The 21676-nt window shown below is 44.3% G+C and overlaps 1 protein-coding gene across 1 annotated transcript in view; it reads left to right on the forward strand.

The window, feature by feature from the left end:
* The window catches only part of SLC6A15 (solute carrier family 6 member 15), a 43041-nt gene that overhangs the window by 2475 nt on the left and 18890 nt on the right, over nt 1-21676 (forward strand). The window contains exons 2-5 of the mRNA XM_074984003.1: nt 5431-5588; nt 6218-6344; nt 9303-9484; nt 12900-13010. Coding sequence (XP_074840104.1) covers nt 5431-5588; nt 6218-6344; nt 9303-9484; nt 12900-13010 — 578 coding nt within the window. The remainder of the gene's footprint in view (nt 1-5430; nt 5589-6217; nt 6345-9302; nt 9485-12899; nt 13011-21676) is intronic.

The raw sequence follows: 21676 nt of genomic DNA on the forward strand, positions 1-21676 counted from the left end.
CAAAGGGTATTGAGGTAAAGTATGTAGAATGCTTCACAGTAGTTTTTTCGTCAAAGGATAGTTATTTTATGCAGTCCGTAGTTTAGTGCTAATCAATTGTGAATTTTGCAAACTCATTGCTTGATGCTGTGATTCTGTCTATCAGTTGCTTTCCTTAGATCAAGGAACAATTGTTTTGATATGGTCATGCATGTTTACTAGTACTGTGCCAGCTTGTGGTTGCCAAATTAATCCGGGTGAAATAAAAATTATTAATAAAATAATGTATATGTAATGAAATTATCAGTATAAATATGGGATTGTGTTATGGTCTAGCAAAATAAATCTATGGGGTTGCCATTGAAGGTTCAATATTGGGACTTCCTAGGTGATGCTCTTATTATAAATATAGATGGATGCTATGCTTATTGTTGGGGTCTGGGCCAATGACACATGGCTAACATTGCCTACTTTCATTACCTATTTTGTATCATTTTGGGGACAAGTCCAGCTTCTGATTGGTAGAGAAGAAAGAAATGTGTTGATCCACAGATCTAAGATAAGAATAAAGCAAGACGGAGAGACTTCGATATAAATGGAAGCTCAAACATTAGTTTTGATTTTTCTCTTTTTGCACAGTCTCCGTTTTAAGAGGTTTCAGTCTATTTTGCGTTGCAGTTAGTGTGCTTTTGCAGCAATTTCACAAAGCATGTTCAAACTGTCTTTGTCAGAACTGCTCTACAATCTTGCATTGATATCACTTGAAAAAAGTATGTGCATAAGTCCTGATTATATTGCAAAGCATCTTCAGGTGGAGCTTCTGTTAGAAAAGCAAACTCTAGTCTCATCCATACGTTTGTTCTTCAGCTGTAAAGTACTTATTCGTGACAAATAACTGCAGACAAGAAAGATTCTTCATGCATACTTTTTAGAAGTAAACTAATCAATTTCCAGCTACCAAAATTAATATGGTTGTTGATTAACAAGCTTCCCATTACAACAGTAAATTTACCATATTTGCTTCTACATAATGGGCTCTCTACACTAGACCCCTCCTTCAAAGGGGGAATGTAAATGAGCCAGATTGGTAAATAGCAATGAGGTGCTGCACTGCATATGCAGCACCTTATTAACATACTTCTCACTGCGCAAACTTTGAAGTTGCTAACTTTGAAGCAGGGGCAAGCAGTGTAGACACAGGCAGTTAGAAGTACCCATGCAACTCTGAAATTCCCTTACTCCCAACATGTTTTCCATGTACCCCTGGCTACACTGCCATCATGTCAACATTAACAACTTCGAAGTTCACGCAGCAAGAATTATGCTAATGAGGTGCTGCATATGCAGCACCCATCTCATTGCTATTCACCGATCCCGGCTCATCAAAGGAGGGGGCTAGTGCAGACGAGCCCAGTGTTTTAAAATCATTAAAGCAGTACATAAGCATTTACGATCGAGTGACCTTAATCATTTTAATCTTTGACACTTGAGACTTTAAAAATACAAATAACTATAGAAAAGAATTGTAATAGGTTCCCAATTGGGGTTGGATATATTCCTGGAGATTTCATCTCATGACATAGTTTAATTAAAGTTTCATTTTTAATTCCTAGTTGGCAACCCTAATTGCAGGCATGAAGCTGAACTGGTTACAGATAATTTCTCTAGGGAAAATATAGGTCTTGTACCGTTTCCCTAATGGGTTTTGGCTAGACTGGTGATGGGACTTGAACATCTCCAGACACTCTTCCCTCCTCTGATCTCAGATCTCCTTGTCCACTTTGACTCCCTAGTTTTCTAGTTCTCTTTCTGAGATCTATTCCTTGAGGTTTGAGACCATTCTTTGCTTGCTCTCTCCTTGTGCTCTGATACAGAAGCTTGTCAGTATTTTGATTCTTACTTACTGCAGATTACACCACTAAAAACTGGATGTGGATTTGCTGGAGCAGATTCAGCGAAGGGCAACAAAAATGATTAAGGGTCTGGAGCACAAGACCTGTGAGGATAGGCTGAGGGATTTGGACTTGTTTAGTTTACAGAAGAGAAGACTTAGGGGTAAATTTAATAGCAGCCTTCAACTTCCTGAAGGAGAGCTCTAAAAAGGAGGGTGAGAAACTGTTCTCAGTGGTGTCAGATGGCAGAACAAGGAGTAATGGTCTGAAGTTGAAGAGAGAGAGGTGTAGGTTAGATACTAGGAGAAATTACTTCACCAGGCAGGTGGTGAAGCATTGGAATGCATTGCCTAGAGAGGTGGTGGATTCTCCATCCCTTGAGGCTTTTAAGTCCTGTCTGGACAAGGTCCTGGCTGGGATGACTTAATGGGGGTTGATCCTGCTTGAAGCAGGGGGCTGGACTAGATGACCTCCTGAGGTCCCTTCCAGCCCTGTGATTCTGTGATTCATCCTCTCATTTGGTAACATCCCTTGTCCTGGACCAGAGATCAGGGGCAAGAGGGCAACCAGCTGGCAGCCCTGAAGCAGGAGAGTAAGTCCAGGCTGGAGGCGGCATCCCCCACTGCTGTGGGCACTGCACTGGGGCTGGAGTGCTAATGTCTCCTGGCAGCCCCACATGGGGCTGTGGTCAGAGCTCTGGTGTCCTCCAGCAGCTCCACAAGGGGCTGGACTACTGGGATTGGGGCCAGGACCTGGCTGTGGTGAGGAGCTGCAGCTGGGGAGCCATGGACGGAGGGACAGTGGGGTGTGACCAGGGACAGGGGCATTTAATCTCCCCTAGTCCAGCAAAATATATATGAATAACAAAATAAATACATGCTGAAATTTTAGCGATCAGTAATTTAAGACCAAATGCTGCTGAATCATCTTACTAAAATTAAGTACAAATCAGACACTTGAATATTCCAAGTCTGAGTACAAATGGATTCATTAGAATTCTGTATCAATAACTTACCACAGATGTGTCCAAGATACCACATGTGATTCTCAGAGGCTTGTCCAAGTTCAATTTTACAAATTTTAGTTCAAATTATATTATTGAGAGTTTGAGCTTACAAGTGTGCTGTAGTGAACTTTTGAAGTATATTGCAAAGTTAATTCTGACTTCATTAAAGGTAATTGCTCAAGGCTTCGACCTTAAACATTCATTATTGTTTTCAACGCTGAATATTGCTTTACTGAAGTAATGACTGCATATGAACAAATTAAGACAGAAAGATCAGTTGAGTGAAACATCTAGAAGTTTTTAGTACCTGTGTATGCTGTGTGTGTATGTGTGTGTATATGCAAAATTAGTATTCTTGTCAAAGTGAAAAAAATAAATTTACACTATATAATCCAGTAGGACACCAAATTGCAATATTTAATAGTCTGTCTCACCTTTTGGTAACTCACATAACTTAGTTTTTAGATAGATGTGTTGACTCACATTTCTAGCTGCCATGCTGAACATACTTAATATATACAGGAAAAAATGTCAACAGCAATAATTTAAATAACATTGAAAATATACTTTTTAGATTTATCAGCACATACCAGCAGTGAGTGACAGAAAGAAGGGTTTGTTAAAACCAACATAATTGTATGGTTATAACACACTAGAGCAGATAGGTTTTTATTAGCATGCCTCAGAGCCTATCATATTCACGGCCATGAAAACATATCACAGACAATGAAATGTGATCTTTTGTGTACTTATTTCCTATACAGTACAGATTTCCTAGGGAAGACCAGCATTTCTCAAACTGGGTATCCTGATCCAAAATGGAGTTTCAGGAGGGCTGCAAGATTATTTTAGGTGGATTGCAGTATTGCCATCCTTATTTTTCTGCCATGGCCAGTAACAGAGCAGAAGTAAGGGTAGCAGGGCCATAACCCCTTCCCTCATAATAACCTTGTGACCATCCACCACAACTCCTTTTTGGGTCATGATGCTTACAATTACAACACTGAAATTTCAGATTTAAATAGCTGAAATCATTAAATTTATTATTTGTAAAATCCTGTAACGAATATGGACTGTGAATTTAGTAGAGCCCAAGACATAAGAGAAAGGAAATAATATATCAGTTTGTGATCCACTATTATCCTCTGCTCTTTTTTTGCAGTACAGTTGAACCTCTTTAATCCAGCAGCCTTTGGAAATAGGCTGTGCTGGATGATGAAATTTTCCAGATCATGGGAATTCACCATGGTGAAGCGCATGGGGGGTCAGGGATGGGGAGGGTGCAGAAGTGCTGAGGGTGGACGTACAGCATCTGAGAGGGATGGTATGTGATGTTCAGGATCTGAGAGGTGCACGAGACTCCATGCATCCTGCCATTCCCAGGCACTGGCTGCTGTGGGGGAATAGAATAGAACTGTGCAACTGGAAAGGACCTTAAGAAGTCATTGAATCTGAATTATCATCATGGACTAGGTGTTGAGGCTCTAGCAAGGAGCAAACTCACAATTGCTGGTTTACACTGCCAGTGCACTAACCACTGAGCTATTCCTCCTCCAAAGCCAGGAGATCAGCATTTTGCTGCACAGCCATCCCCCTGGGAGGGGAGGGAGCAGCAGTATACACAGTTGATTCCACCTCCTGCCTGGGTCCAAACCACAGATGTTTCCAGATCAGGGACATCCAGATTACAGAGGTTCAAGTGTATTACTGCTGAGCCATTTATTTCCCTTTTTGCTGTTGTGCATTTGATTCTTCCTTTCTAATACTTTGTGCTTGTCTATGTTGAATTTCATTTTATGGATTTCAGACCAATTCTCCAGTTTATCAGGATTATTTAAAATTCCAATCTTACATTCCAAAGTTCTTGCATATAATCCAGGCTTGGCCTTTACATTCAAGTCATTAATAATAATGTGTAAAAACATCAGACCCAGGATTGATTGCTGCGAGACCCCATTACCATGTCTTCCCCAAATAACTACTCTTTGAACACATTTTTTCAGCTTTTGGACACCCTTCTTATAATAATTTCATCTAGACCTTATTTCCATAATTTGCTTATGAGCTTGTCATGTGGGACTGTGCCAAAAGCCTTACTAAAGTGTTTTGTTCCAGTATCTTTTTGGATACCAAAGTTTGGGAAACTGGTGTGTAATTCCCCAGGACCTTTTTATTCTTCCTTTTAAAAGGCAGGTAGTAATGTTTATTCATCTCCAGGACCTCATCTGTCCTCTGAAAGTTCTTTAGGATAATTACTAATGATTCAGCTTTGTTCAAGTTGGGTAAACTTAATCTGATCCTGTGATTTGAAGATATCTAACTTACCTAAATATTCAGTTTCTTTTTCCTATTCTGGTCTGTAATCTTTTTTCATTTGCTAATATTATGTTAAACATCTTGTCACAATTAATCTTTTAGTGGAAACTGAAGAAAAAACCCCCACACACTGTACACTGCACACTTCAGCTATTTGTGTGATCCGTTATTTGCTCTCTTTTCAGAAATTTACACTTCCTCATCCTAAGGTTGTTTGATTTCTCCTTTTTTTCATAGGTGCATATCTTGTGCCGTACTTAATTTTGCTGATGGTAATAGGGATTCCCCTTTTTTTCCTGGAGCTTTCTGTGGGCCAAAGGATCCGACGAGGAAGCATTGGTGTATGGAATTATATCAGCCCTATGCTTGGTGGAATTGGATTTGCAAGCTGTGTAGTAAGTTTGTAATTTATATAGTTTGATGGAATCCAAACGCTTAAATACTTTCTGCTCAGTTTTAACCTAAGTTCAATAATTTATGTCCTGTCTCCAGGATCAGTTTACAATGTTTACAGAATCTGTATAACTCATCTTCTGATTTATACTAATATTAGTTTTTAGGAAGGAAAAAAGTCTACTAAAATGCATTGAGAACAAGAAGTCTTGTGGCATCTTATAGACTCACAGATATTTTGGAACATGAGCTTTCATGGTCAAAGACTCGCACTCATGCATCTGATGAAGCGGGTCTTTGCCCACGAAAGCTTATGCTCCAAAATATCTTTTAGTCTGTAAGGTGCCACAGGACTTCTTGTTGTTCTCGAAGCTACAGACTAACACGGCTACCTCTCTGGTACTAAAATGCATGATAAACACAGAAAAACAAGACTTTGAAAATAGTAGATTTTAAGTATATCCACAAGGGTCAAATCATGGAGTTTTTGTTCATTCCTTTACTTAGATAAAATTCTCATTAATTTCATTAGCAACTTTATGTAGTATGGGATATAACTCATTGTTTTATTTGCTTTAACTTAAGTCACACAGTTCAATAAAACTTTTAACATGCCTTTTTTATACTTCAGGTATGTTTCTTTGTGGCCCTCTACTACAATGTCATAATTGGATGGAGCTTGTTTTACTTTTCTCAGTCTTTTCAGCACCCCTTGCCATGGGATCAGTGTCCTTTGGTAAAAAATACATCTAGTTCCTGTAAGTTTTTTTATATATTCACTTTTTTGTGAATTCACTGTGTCAGACCCTTTATGTGGGTATTGTCAATTTAAAAATACTTTTTAACGTACTATTCTTTAATGCCTAAGATTACATTACTAAATGGGACTAGAAAAAATATATTTCCTAAGTATTTTCTAGTTACTTTATTTTGCATATGTGACAGCATGCCATGTATAGCCCATTTTCTCTTTCCCCTCCATAATGCTTCAGTTATCACTTTACATGATTTGAGGTTTTCACACAGCAAAAGGGGAGACATTTGAAACAAACGTTTCAAACTACAAATAGGAGGAGGATTCCGGGCAGGTGTCTGGTCCATTCGAGCATCAGTACCTGTGGTAGAGATTACCTCTGCCTCATTGACAATAAATACTGGCTCGATTTTAGACCTAAAATAAGGCACACGTGGCATTCTGATGAATTTAAAAAAAAAAAAGAAAAAACACCTTGTGTCAAGACAAATAAGTCAGAATTTGGAAGAGGCCTAATAATTTTAAAAAGGTGATTTGAATGGTAACTGGGTTGGATGAATGCTATCCTCTTAGGAAATATTTTGGTGAGAAAAGTTATAGGCTGAGCTAAAAATAAACATTTCTAATTTTAATTGTGGGATTTAGATTTATTTTGGTTGAAGTGGAAGAGGTAATTTGAGAGGATAATTTCTTTATTTAGTACTGTATCTCAAAGCTCCTGTGGCTTCAATAAAATGTTTTCATTGGAGACATAGTTGTACATTGATAAGATTTGGATTATATTTTCCATCAGTGAGTTCTATGGCATGTTTATTCAATGTTCTAATGACAACAGAAAGCCCAAAAAGGTCAGTAAAGTACTTGTGAATTAAACAGCATTATGTCTGCCTCATACATAAGCAGTAGTCAGAGAATTAGCCATTGGCTTGTAGTCATAATGCAGTAATACTACCCTGGCATATCATGAAACACAACTAATTGTTTCTTATATCTAGGATTTGATTATCACATGATGACCTGACCACACATCTAGAAGTAGGAAATACTTCTTTTGATAAGGGTTTTTCTGTTTTATTTTTGTTCTTAAATATTTAGAGTGTGCTGTTTTCCCTCTCTGCATGAAGAAGATGAACAGGGTAATTTGAAATGTTGCAACTAAGTTGTTTTAAGAAGTCTTTTCCTAGTTTTGATTGCTTCTTCAATACTTGGAGGCAGATCCTCAACTAGTATAAATTGTCAATGCTCCATAATTGCCAGACAAATATGTACTAGCCCTAATGGAACTAGGATAATTTATACCACCTGAAGCTCTGCTGTTTGGATTAATTAGACTTTAAAACAAACCTCTTTTCCCCCATAAGCTATTGTGATTCAAGAGCTAGATTTAGAAATGCAATCAGTTAAAAATGTGAGTGAATTTTATGAGTCTTTCTTTTAAAAAAGTCCTTTAAAATGCATTTTAATTATTTTGTTTGAGTAGTATGATTACTGAAAAACTCAAAGTAGCATTACAGTACTATAAAATATTGCTGCTGTAATACACATAACCACTTTCAGTTGGACATCGTAATAATACAGGGCCCTGGTTTGTAAGTTTTAACATTTTAAATAATTATTTTGACATGTAAAATAATAATTTATGTGCTTACCTACCAGAGTGAGTGTGTGTACATAAAATTTGCCTATTATGTTGAGGTGCCCTGTAAAAGGGCACTCACCTCGTAAACACTTTCCAGTGGCTGCCAGTCAACCTTGCTGTATCTTCCATGGCTTGGCTATGTGGCCCAGTCCAAAAGAATTCCTTCCAGTTACGAAAGAGTTCAATAACTAAAAGGTATATTTGCCTTCAGTAGGGTCTTCAGCCCTGGCTTTAGGCCCTTTAAATTTGGTGCATTGTTTGGCGTCTGAAATAAGGCCTATTCTCTTCCTGGCATTTATGCCACTTTATAAGTAGCCCCAGAGCGGGGAATACAGGAATATCCCTTCCTCTGGGAGCCCAAGTAAGGAACCTATAACAGCAGCCACATACTGGTTATTTCAGTCCTCTGTTTCCCTGGGCCTCTTTGACTTGGGCCCTTTTATTTCCAGTTCCATCTCAGGGCCTGTGTCTAAAACCTCAGAATAAGTGCACTCCTGTTAGGCAAAAACTGATCCTCTCAGGCACTACAGCTTCTTACAGCTGAGCCTGCTGAGCTCTGATTGGCTGTTGCTTGCCCTTCTAGACTTGTATAAGCCTTTCGACCTTCCAAGATGGTCTCCATAGTGAGGCCTCTCAGACCAGGCCTGGAAGACTCATCTTTGCTGCCTTTTCTTCCCACCTTGTTGCTTCCTGGGGCAGAGCGTAACAGAACAGTGCACCCTCCAGCACGTATATGAAGGCCTAGAACATCGCATCGCACACCTTTACTTGAAAACAGCTTCAGCATATTTATTACAACATTAACAACATCCACATTTCAGAGTAACTTGATAGTTGATAGTAAGTTAATTTCCATAATGATAATGGAGGACCTGGTACTTGAGTCACAGCTTCATAATGCAGAAAGTTTGCACAATTGATTAAATTAACCATTGTGCAGAAAACTATGTGAAAGGGCTGTGCACTACTCAAAGCCCTATTTTGAGGGATTTCCTGGGATTTAAATGGATTCATAGTCTTTGGGTTGGTGTTCTGCAAGCAAATTAATTTCACTTTCAGGGCGTACACTTGGGTATTTATTCAAGGGCCGTATTCAAAACTTTCTATTCAGTTCTTCAAATTCCATCTATGATAATATTTTCTTATTAAAAGACTTTGAACTCTATGTCTGTGGATTTACTTTTTCAATAAAATGATGCCACCATGGTAATAAAATATATAAGAACTAATTCAAGGTTGTTGTAATGCTTTGCTGTAATATTATGAAATTACATTCTAAACAACATCCAAAGATCAATAATGATTTGTTGACTTTTTTGCCAGTTGTGGAGCCTGAATGTGAAAAAAGTTCTGCTACCACCTATTACTGGTACAGAGAAGCACTGAATATTTCCAACTCTCTCTCAGAGAGTGGGGGTCTGAACTGGAAAATGACTCTGTGCTTGCTGTCTGCCTGGGTTCTGGTTTGCCTGGCAATGATCAAAGGCATTCAGTCTTCAGGAAAAGTGAGTATATTCTTTATCTTAATTACAGTGTTTTACTTTTCTATACATTCTTACTTGCGACTTCCTTCACCTATCCTCTCATAAAATCATAGCATCATTTGCAACTAAAGGTGTGATTCATCTGCCATCTTTATACTCCCAAGTAGAGAACTATTGGCAGCTAAACATTAAAACTGTAGATCCAATATTTGGTTATAAAGAGTGAGGGAGTACTGTAATCTTAGAACACTTTTTGTTTTCATTTGACATAAATAATTTTGGTCATTTTACCTCTTTTTTTGGCATCACTGATGTGTGTGCATAAATACAATATGCAGGCCCATTTACAGCATGATAGGTTGGGTTCTTATGACCCCTCATCATTTTGATGCCTTGTCTCAGGGATCTATGCTGCTGCAACAGCCTTTACAAGAAGGGACAGGTACAGCTCCTTTTGGGAGCCTTCACTGTCTATTTTGGATTAGCCATCCCCTTTTGCTGCTGTTGAAGAGAAGAAGGCTGGTAGAGGGGAGGAGTGATAGAGGCTACAGAAAAAGTCTCATGCTTGTGCTTGGGTTCTCTCTTGTGCACTCTTTGTGTCAAAGAATCATTTGGGCCAGCAAGAGAGTGAGAGAGAGCACAGACATGAAAATGACTCTATAGTCCAGCAATCAGAGCACTGGGAAGTGGGAGACAGAGGATCCAGCCAATGTTCCCTCTAGTTTGAACATCTGTGAGCAAAACACACCACCAGTGCACCATCAGTAGAAGCATTTGCTGCCAGCTTTGATTGGTCTGTTAATTTGAACCTTTTATGGGTAGCCTCCCAAGTGCTCAGTTACAGCGAGCATTGGATCCAGCTCTGCTGTGACAATGACTAATTATTCACAGTGCACATCTTTAGCAGGAGAGAATTGCCACCACAGGTGGAAAAAGTACCCAAAAAGTTACTTGGGTAAAAGTGCAGCTGCTTTCATTTCTGGATGCTTGAGTACAATCTAGATGTATACATGCAGGCACACATGCTTTTACTCAAGTAATTTTCCAGAGGGACAACAACAACAACAACATGTACTCAAGTACACCCCCCATTTTGCCAAGCAGCTGCACTTTTACTCAAGTAACTTTTTGGGTTCTTTTTCCATTTCTGACACCCACATCAGAATATGCCATAGGCTAGTGGTAGATCCCTTCTCATTCTCAGGGAGAGTGGGTCTTGAACTGTGCGTCTCCCATATTCCAAGAGAATACCCCAACCACTGGGCTAAATGTTACGAGGGAAGTGAGCTTCTTCCTCCTTCTCCTATCTGTTCTGTGTAAAGTCACCTGAGGATCTAATCTTTTAGCTGTGTTATGGGTCTATCCACCAGCAGGCCCTGTATATTATTGAGGTGACAGAAAACCAATCTTCCCCGATGTGTAAATCTGTTTGGGAATTAGGCAGGTAGGCCTGCCAGTGGTGGGGATCAGGGAGGGAAACAGGGTGATTGCCCTGGTGCATGGCCATTCAAAGGGGAAGGGAGCTCCTGTTTGCACCACAGTTGGCCTTTTAAATCCCCACTGGAGCCCTGCATAGCATGCTCTGGGCAGTGCTGAGGACTTTCTGAGATAGGCATGGTGCAGTCCAGGTGGCACTGAGGCTGCCTGGGGGAAACTAGTCCCAGTCCCACCCCGCTGCCTTCGGCTTCGCTCCTTCCAGGGGCACGGAGCTGCCCTTCCCGCCTTGCCTCTGAGTCCAGGGTGTCTGTCGGCCACCCTGTAGGCACGTGGTAGACATGCAAGTTCCTGGAGTGTGGCAGCAGTTCACATTCTCAGAGGCAGCATGAGGTGCCTAGAGAAATTTTACAGCAAAATCTTGGGTGCTGAGTGAGTTTGGGCACATATGGGGTTCAGCAAAAGTTTTGTTTACCAAAGTTAATCCTAAAACTGGAGCTGTGAGTAAATATATACATAAGTGGCTCAGAGGGCTTGCTTGTAAGTGCAACTGAAGCATCTAGCATTTAGAAAGGAGATACCTGAGGAATGCTGCAGGGAGGCTGATGGCCCTTTCACCCAAGAGAACTTGGGTATGGGCATTGTGGGATGGACCTAGAAAGTGGCAATGGCAATAATCTTCTCTTCACATTCATTCTTACATTATTTCTGATCCTAAGCGTGGCAGTAAAATTTGCATTTAACTTGCTGCAACTACTCACCTATAATCCACTCATAATTCCTGCCCTGAGGGCAAGAGGCACAGTACTATATGCTGTACTATAAAATACCAGCCAAACTTAAGGGAATTCATCTTTCCTTCATAAGAAAAATAATTTTCCTTAACACTGGCTGGTTATGGCACCTTATTGTTGCCAGCATCATTTTCCCAGTTCTAAGAGATGAGAAAATCTTAGGATGAGATGTTACCTCAGATCATGAGACATTGTCATATGCCTGTTTAGCTTATTCCATTAAGAGAAAAGATGTAAGTGTGGCACATGATCAAATGATTGAGCTTTTCATGCATCAAACCCATGTTTGGTCTTTCATGTACTGGCCTTTTTCAAGAACAGGTACAGAATAAATGATAGTGTTTCACTGCTGGATATTGTTTTCTTTCCAATATGTGATCAAACCAGTTAACAATAAGTCAAAAAGATATTTATCACAAGAGGGTTGCAGTTATCTCAGAAAATTAAGCTTTATGGTTGCAGAATCAAGTGAAGTCAGGCCTTAAGTATAAAGAAAAACCTGGTCCTTAGCCGAATGGATGCTGCAGAGTGTAGGTGGGCGTATGGTTCTCCTTGCTCAGAAAGTTGGACAGGATTGCATTCTAGGGCTCTGATCTGTACTAACTTCTGGGCCATCCAGCATAAGGAGGTGTGGTTTTCAGGTGACAGGGAATGGTCCAATCCCTAGGGAACATGAATAACGCCATTGATCTTGTCTTATTTGCATGTTGTTTTGGGTTCCTCTTCCTTCTTGACAGCACAAATTATTTGTTGGAGTATACCTACTGTCTACCTGTGATCTCCCTTCCAAAGGGAGTCCAAATTGAAGGTTGTAACAACATTGCTGCATGTAGCAGCCACGTTCTTCATCATTATTTCTTCTTGAAACAGAGTCCATTAAGAAGTGGAAGCAACATGCTTAAAGTGGCTACTCCCCACTCCCTCCCATCAGATCTGACATACCCATTGCATTTCCAGGGGATCCCAAATCTGTGTTGTTCAACCAGCCACACCTGATACTTTAACTGTTGCTGGATTTGGGGAAGCCTTTGAGCAATGGTACTTTGCTTTTGCTCCTTTCTGCACAATAGCTGGGAACAAAGCGTCTGTCTTGCAATTTAATTGTGGTCATGCAATTGTACTGTGAAAAGGCGTCGAATATGGAAAATGAAACTCTGAGAAAATGAGGGCTAAGAGTGACTTTTTAATGCTCTTCTAATGTTTTTCAGATCATGTATTTCAGTTCTCTTTTCCCTTATGTGGTACTTATATGCTTTCTAGTCAGAGGACTGCTCTTAAATGGTTCCATGGATGGAATTCATCACATGTTTACACCTAAGGTATGTACATATTTTCCATTTCATGTGCATTTGTGGCTGCAATGGCAAATTGATCATTTTTATAATATATAATTGTTCATTTGTATAATAAAACTGGGCTCAGCAGCTTTCTTTCAGGTCTGGCTCCTATTGTAATGTATGGGAAATTTTCCATTCATTTCAGTGGCCCAGCATCAGGCCCACCATGGCTAGCTGCTCAAAAAAACACATTGGATCTGTTCCTGTTTCTGTAGAAAGTCATTTCTGCAATTAAGTGGAAGCAGGACTGGCCCTCACAGATGAACGTTAAATAATGTATGGTATAACTGAAGGTGCCATAGGGGCCAGAGAAGAATAACAAGAATATTATCAGAGAGGTAGCCATGTTAGTCTGTAGTTTCGAGAACAACAAGAAGTCTTGTGGCACCTTATAGACTAACAGATATTCTTCTTCGAGTGTCCCCGTGGGTGCTCCACATTAGGTGTCGGGCTCGCCCGGCGCCGCAGATCGGATCTTTCAAGCAGTTTCTGCCGGACCGCGCATGCGCCAGTGCGCGCCGCTCCCTTGCGCGCTCCTGGCCACGTGTGCGATCCGGTCCCCGCCAGTTCCTCTAAACCGCCGTCGGCTGCAGACGGAATCCGACTAGGCTATGGCCAAGTTAGCGTATTCAAGGGTTTTAACTGTTTTTTCTTTAAAGTTTTCAAGTTCCTAGGCTACTGTTAAGTTAGCCAGTTGTTATTTAAAAAAAAAAAAAACAACAACAAGTGGGACGGCATTCAGTCCAGTCCTAGTAACAAGCGGAGCACTGGAGGCCAGGAGCCTAGGGCCATTAGCCCTCCTGCTGCGGCAGGCTGTCGGAGAGGGGGAGAACAGCACAGAGAAGGTGCTAAGTACCCCATTAACAACTGAAAGACTCACCAACAATGTCCTATTCAGGATTCAAGGAATGTGAGTCTTGCCGAGAGGCAATGCCAGTGTCTGATGGGCATAGTCACTGCATAAGGTGCCTGGGGAAGTCCCATGTCACGCAGAAATGCTCCTTCTGTGCAAACTTAACAGCCAGCGCAAGGAAGGACAGGGAGATGCGGCTTGAAATGCTGCTCTTCGACAAGGCCCTCTAGCCAGACGTGCCGGAGCGGCTGCAGCAGGAGGGACCCTCTGGGGCCCATAAAAGGAAAGCCGCCTCCCTCACCCCATCAGCGCAAAAACGGAGGAAAGTCTCCCCAGCCCGATCCCTGCCGGCAGCAACACCGAGCGGGACGGGAGGAGCGCACAGCCCCCAGCCGCAGCAACAGCTGATCGGCGGCGGCACGGAGAGCCACGTGGAGGCGGCTCAGCCTCCGATAATCAAACAGCCGCCCCGCACCGCAGGCAGGGCGGTGGCTAAACAAGCGCCGGTACCGGCGGCACCGCAAGCAGCGGCACCGACCCCGGGGAACCGGCGGTGCAGAGCGCGCAGGCACGCAGCCTGCAGGCACGGAGGACACCGCCCGTGCGGCACCGCCCATAAGCGTGCTGAGCACGGTGCGGACGGGGCCGAGATCCCCTACACGTCAGGGGGCGGAGCTACCCCCTCAAGGGAGGGGGAAGGCTGCACACAAAACAAGGCACCGCAGCCCCTCTCCAGACAGGGCTGCAGAGTTGCTTTCTCTCAGCCCTCCTCTCATGCTGCAGACTCCAACTAGGAGGCAGGGGTCCCCCCTAGCCTACCCGGAGCCCCCGTCTCCATTTTTACAACCAGCCTCGCCCTGGCTGGGACCACCTTCACCCTTCCTGGGGTTTGAGCCGCTGGAGTAGTATCACAAATCGCTCTCTCCAGTGTACCAGGTCTCTCGACGATCTCGCTCCCCCGGACGCAGAGGATATGCACCAAGGGAGTGGTCCAGGTCACCTTCCCAAGAGCAGTGCCCATGCTGCCATGGTCGCCCCTATCATGCGGGGCATAGACACCACCGGCAGTCTACCAGGGAAAGATCCCCACAGACGGTCCCGTATCCCCGAGGGCAATCGCGAACGGGGACAGAGACTCAAGTATCTCAGGGGGAACTGGTTATGGAACCCCGAGATTTTTCCCTTGCAAGCTTCCAGCGAGCGGATGTACCATCACCAACAGGAAGTGGAAAGGTCCAGAGAGGCGTACCCTAGTGGTTCCTCGCTCTCCTCCCCGGACGCGGCTACGGCCCCGGGGGACGTCCATCCTCCGGACGATCTCAAACAGTTCCAAGAGCTGTTTTAAGAGGGTGGCCTTCACGCAAGGCATCCAGACAGCAGAGGTGCAAGAGAAACACCATAAGCTCCTCAAAAATCTGAGACCTCCGGCCTCCTCCAAAATAGCAATACCACTTGATTATGCAATCTTGGAGTCCGCCACTATGATATGGCAGACCCCTGCGACTATTCCGCCTGTCCACAAGAGAGCGGATTAAAAAAAAAAAAAAAATACTTCGTGCCGGCGAAGGGCATGGAGTTCCTGTTCAGCCACCCACAACCAAATTCCTTGGTGGTGGAGTCGTCGCAACACGGGGGAACAGACAAAGATGCCAAGAAGCTAGAGCTGTTCGACAGAAAGGTCTACTCCTCCTGCCCTCTACTGTTGCGAATGGCAAATTACGCAGCGCATCTAGCGAACCATAATTTCGACAACCACACGAGGTTAACCTCCCTCATGGACTCGCTTCCAGAGGGCAAGAAACCGGTGCTCAAGGCCATCGTGCAAGAAGGCTACGCGGCCTCGAGGACGGGAGTTCAGATCGCCCTGGAGGTTGCGGACACAGCAGCACGCTCCACAGCTACGGCAGTGGTGATGCGAAGGGAGTCCTGGCTCCAGACTTCGGGTATACCGAGGGACCTGCAGACAAAGATAGTCGATCTTCCCTTCAAGTCGCAGAAGCTGTTTGCCGAATCAACTGACTCGGTCCTTCATTCCAGTAAAGATTCAAGAGCCACACTTAGGACCCTGGGGATTTACACCCCTCCATACAGAAAGAAAAAGTACTACCCTCAACAAAGATGGTACCAGTACCAGCAACAGAGTCCCCAGTATCACAGGGGTTACGAGCAAGGGCGACATCAACAGCACCAACAGTACAGAACTCCCAGGCGACGTTCCCAACAGAGCCGTGCGTCCTTGGGGCAGGGCCAAAGGCCACAAGTTGGACACGCAGATCCAGGGCTGTGCCATCACTACCATCGCACAAGGTCATCCAAAGCGGTTATTCCACCATCGCCTCCGACCATTCTATAACCAGTGGCAAAGGATCACCACAGACAAATGGGTGCTGGAGATCATAGCCATGGGGTACGCCATCCCCTTCCAGTCGCTCCCACCGCCACGACCTCCACCCAGGCCCCACCTCCAGGAGGCCTGCCACGTAGCGAGGCTCAAGCAGGACGTAGACCATCTCATGCTCATAGGGGCAGTGGAAAGAGTGCCGGAGCAACTGCAAGGGAGAGGGTTCTACTCGAGGTACCTCCTCACGGAGAAAAAGACAGGAGGCTGGAGGCCCATCTTAGATCTTCGAGGCCTCAACCGGTACCTGCGCAAGCAATGCTTTCGGATGATCACAATCGCCTCCATCCTTACGGCACTAGACGATGGAGATTGGTTCGCAGCCCTCGACTTACAAGACGCGTATTTTCACATAACTATCCACCCGGATCACCAACGATTCCTCCGGTTTCATGGTAGGCAAATAACATTTTCAATACAAGGTCCTACCGTTTGGCCTCTCCTTGGCCCCCAGAGTCTTCACCGAGACCTTGGCAGTGGTGTCAGCCTACCTGCACAGACAGGGGGTATTTATATTCCAGTATCTGGACGACTGCCTACTCAAGGGGCCTCGAAGGAGGAGGTACTACGCATGATACGCGTCACAGCAGGCACGTTCTCTTCGCTCGGCCTGGTTATCAATCTGACAAAATCAAAGATAGACCCCACACAGGACATAGAGTTCATAGGGGCACGCATAAATTCTATTACAGCGAGAGTGTATCTACCAGAGACTTGCTTTCGGGCCATCGGCTCCCTCGTGCAAGTCATCACCTTCAGCCCTACGGTGCTGGTTCTGTCGTGCTTACAGCTGCTGGGCCACATGGCAGCAGCGACGTTCGTAGTACAGAACGCCAGGTTACACATGCGCAGCATGCAGCGCTGGCTGGCGAGCATATACAAACCGGCAGCATACACCATTCACAGGGTGGCGTCACCCACAACAGAGGTGCGCAAATCCCTGCAATGGTGGGTAAACCCCAAGAACCTGCTAACAGGGGTACCCTTCCACCAACCACACATATTGGTTTTTCTTACTACAGATGCCTCCCTCATAGGGTGGGGAGCACACATGGGCGAAGAGGTGATGCAAGGGCTGTGGTCCTCCACGGAGCAGTCACTGCACATAAATACACTGGAGCTCAGAGCGGTGTTCAACGCCTGCAGACACTTTCGAGACCATATACAAGGCAAAGTAGTCGGGATCAGTACAGACAATACCTCCACCATGTATTATATAAATCGGCAAGGAGGAGCTCGGTCCCGTGCCTTATGTGCGGAAGCAGTCCGGTTGTGGAACTGCTGCATCGCCAACAATATAACCTTGAAAGCCTCGTACTTACCAGGCGCTCACAATGTGAAGGCAGACCAGCTGAGCAGGCGTTTCGCACTCACGCACGAGTGGCAGATCCGTCCCGATCTGCTGCGACCGATTTTTCACGCATGGAGTTTTTCCCCAGGTAGACCTGTTTGCTACTCAACACAACAAGAAGTGCCCACGATTCTGCTCCAGGGCAGGACTGGGACGGGGGTCCCTGGGGGTCGCGATCTCCTGGAGGGGCCCCCTGCTTTACGCTTTCCCTCCCACAGTGCTCATCCACAAAGTGTTGCAGAAAGCCAGGAGGGAAGGAGCCTGAATGATCCTGATAGTCCCAAAGTGGGATTGACAGCAATGGTTCCCCCTACTCCTGCGCATGTCGGACCAGCCACTGATGCCCCTGCCGGTGGCACCGGATCTGCTCACACAAGCCCAGGGGTCCATAGTGCATCCGCACCCCTAAGGCCTGCGACTACAAGCGTGGTTAATCCACGGCTCAGCTCCCTAGAGAGCACATGTACGGAGGAAGTGCAGCAAGTCCTAGAAAGTAGCAGGAGGACTTCCACCAGGAAGACCTACAAGCAGAAATGGACTCGCTTCACGGCATGGTGTTCTACCAAACAGCTAGCCCCCCCTTTCGGTGCCTATACCTGTGATATTAGAGTATTTACTGGACCTCAAGAGAGGAGGACTCTCACTATCCTCGTCAAAGGTCCACCTTGCCGCCATTTCGGCGTTCAGACACAAAGAGGAAGGGCACACGGTGTTCGCCCATCCCATGGTTACCAGGTTCCTCAAAGGGCTGGTAAACCTATACCCCCCTCGGAAACCGCTTCCACCTTTGTGGAACTTGGACCTGGTGCTTAATGCGAAAACGGGACCACCGTTCGAGCCTTTGGCCACGGTTTCCCTCCGCCTCCTTACGATAAAGACGACCTTTCTTCTCGCAATCACGCCAGCTCACAGGGTGAGCGAGCTTGCAGCAGTTATGGCAACGCCACCCTGCGCTGTTTTTCCAAGGAGGCGGTAACCATACGGCTGCATCCAGCCTTTGTTCCTAAAGTTTCTGCTGAGTTTCATATTAACGAACCTATCATTTACCCTCGTTTTATCCAAAGCCTCATAACTCTAGCAAAGAGGCGCGCCTACACCTCCCGGACGTGAGGAGGGCGCTAGCTTTCTATATAGACAGGACCAAGTCCTTCCGGAAAACGGATAGACTCCTAGTCTCTATCGCTCCCAAATCAAAAGGAGAATGTCTCTCTTCGCAGAGAATCTCGAAGCACATCGTATCTTGCATAAAAATGTGCTACGAACTCAAAAAAGACTCCTTTACTGGCCACGCCCAGGGCTCATTCCACTAGGGCGGTGGCGGCATCAACAGCCTTTTTCAAGGGCGTTGCGCTAAAAGACATTTGCAGAGCGGCGACCTGGTCATCCTATGACACCTTCGCCAAACATTACGCCCTCACAGGGTATTCCAAGAGGATACCCGTCTCTCGACAGCGGTCCTCTCGGGGACAAGCTGCACATAATCCGATTACCCACCTCCTATCTTGGGTTACTGCTGGGTAGTCACCTAATGTGGAGCACCCACGGGGACACTCGAAGAAGAAAGAAAGGTTACTCACCGTAGTAACGGTGGTTCTTCGAGATGTGTCCCCGTGGGTGCTCCACTACCCGCCCATCCTCCCCGCTCCAGATCTCTGTTTAGTGTTTTGCAGGAGCATCCGAGGCGGTTGGTCAAGGAACTGGCGGGGACCGGATTGCGCACGTGGCCAGGAGCGCGCAAGGGAGCGGCGCGCATTGGCGCATGCGCGGTCCGGCAGAAACTGCTTGGAAGATCCGATCTGCGGCGCCGGGCGAGCCCGACACCTAATGTGGAGCACCCACGGGGACACATCTTGAAGAACCACCGTTACTACGGTGAGTAACCTGTCTTTTTGGAGCATAAGCTTTCGTGGGCAAAAACTCGCTTCATCAGATGCATGAGTGGAGGGGTGGTTTCAAAGGTGGTTTTAAAGAGTGGGGTCCCAGTAAGAGCGAGGGCCAGAACTGACAAGGTCTATTCAGCAAGGTGGAAATGGCCCAGGATCAACAGTACTTACCAAAGAAGGAAAAAACAAATCAGATCAGACAGGGGGATGTGAGCCTTTGTCAGCATCTAATGGGGAGATATTAGCACCCAGAGCAGAGAAGCTGTCTTTGTAAGCTGCAAGCCACTCCCAGTCTCTGTTTAATCCATGGTTAATGGAGTCAAATTTGCAAATGAATTGCAGCTCAGAGATTTCTCTCTCCATTTGATTTTTGGAATTTTTTTGTTTCAGGGCTGCCACCCTTAAATCTGCCACTGAGTGTCCAGGGAGATTGAAATGTTCTCCCACAGGTTTCTGTACATTACCATTCATGATATCTGATTTATGTCCTTTTATTCTTTTACAGAGAGGCTGTCCAGTTTGGCCAGTGTAAATTGCAGTGGGGCTTTGCTGGCTTACAAAGACAGGTTCTCTGCTCTAGGTGTTAATATCTCCCCATTGGACGCTAACAAAGGCTCACATCCCCCTGGCTAATCTCACTTGTTTTTTCCTTCTTTGATAAGTACTGTTGATACTGGGCCATTTCCACCTTGCTGAATAGACCTTGTCAGCTCTGGCCCTCCCTTTTACTGGGACCTCACTCTTTAAATACCCCTCTGAATCACACCCCCCACTCATGCATCTGATGAAGCGTGTCTTTGCCCACAAAAGCTTATGCTCCAAGAATATTATCCTTTTTTTTTGAATGTCTGGAGCACCATCAGTAGGTTAAAATGTCCTGTTAGCAATCATACTATTTCTTTTTACTTGCATGATAGTAATGCCTAGAGTCTCTGACTGAGATCCAGGCTCATCATTCTAGGCTCTGTAGAAAAAAACATAGTGAGAGACAGCCCCTGTCCTAAATTAGTTTACCATCTAAATAGATAAGACAAGTTATGGGGATCCAGTCTGGACAAATGGAAAACCAAGGATCAGAAAGATTAAATGACTTGCCCACAAGCACACAAGAAGCCTGTGGCTGAAGCAGGAATTGAGTTGAGAGCTCCTGAGCTGGAGATCAATGCTGCAAACATGAGACTATTTTAATCAAAATAAAACAGTCAGAAAGGACTTTGGGACAGATCCTGAAGGAATCTAAGCTCAACAGCTCCTGTTGAGTAAAATGGACTTAGCATCTCCTAGTATTTGGCCCATCATGGTTTAAATGTGGTAATGTGTACATTAGAAATAACATTTTAAATAATGTTGATTTTTTTAACTAAGAGTTTAGTAATATCATTGTTTCAACTGTTCAAATTAATAAATGTTTAAAGAAAAATTGTATGCTTAGCATTTTATGTGGGTCTAGAAATATGTCTCAAAACCTGATTTTCACTATTACCAAGTGATTGTTTGAGCACAGGAGAGGATATTTGCAATGTATATAACCATATTGGCACTTGAACATTGACTCAATATAGCTAGACCAGCAAACAAAATGTATACAGACCTGATTCAAAGCCCACTGAAGTCAAAGAGTAGAATATCACATTATGTGAAGAAATGTTTCCTTGTACTGCACAAAAACTAAACTGAAATGTATTAACAGAGAGAACAAAAATGTGGAAAAGTGTTCTGAAATGTATCGGAGGAGTAGCTGTGTTAGTCTGGATCTGTAACAGCAACGAAGGGTCTTGTGGCACCTTATAGACTAACGGAAAAGTTTTGAGCATGAGCTTTCGTGAGCACAGACTCACTTCTCTGATGAATGATGATGCCTCTGATGAAGTGAGTCTGTGCTCACGAAAGCTCATGCTCAAAACTTTTCTGTTAGTCTGTAAGGTGCCACAGGACCCTTTGTTGCTGTTCTGAAATGCTGATGGGAATTAAGATTGTATATTTAGCTCCATCTGGTGGGCAAGCTCTGGAAATGCTTATGTGCTACATGACAAAAAATTGGTATTGGTAGAGCATATTTGTTCATACCATTTCTAATTACGGTACAGTGCATCTTTCCAAATACATATATATTTCTATCTGCACAGTAAAGATCCATTTGTGTGAACTTTCAGGACCAGATTA

This window comes from Carettochelys insculpta, chromosome 1, assembly GCF_033958435.1.
Source record: "Carettochelys insculpta isolate YL-2023 chromosome 1, ASM3395843v1, whole genome shotgun sequence".
Taxonomy (NCBI): Eukaryota; Metazoa; Chordata; order Testudines; family Carettochelyidae; genus Carettochelys; species Carettochelys insculpta.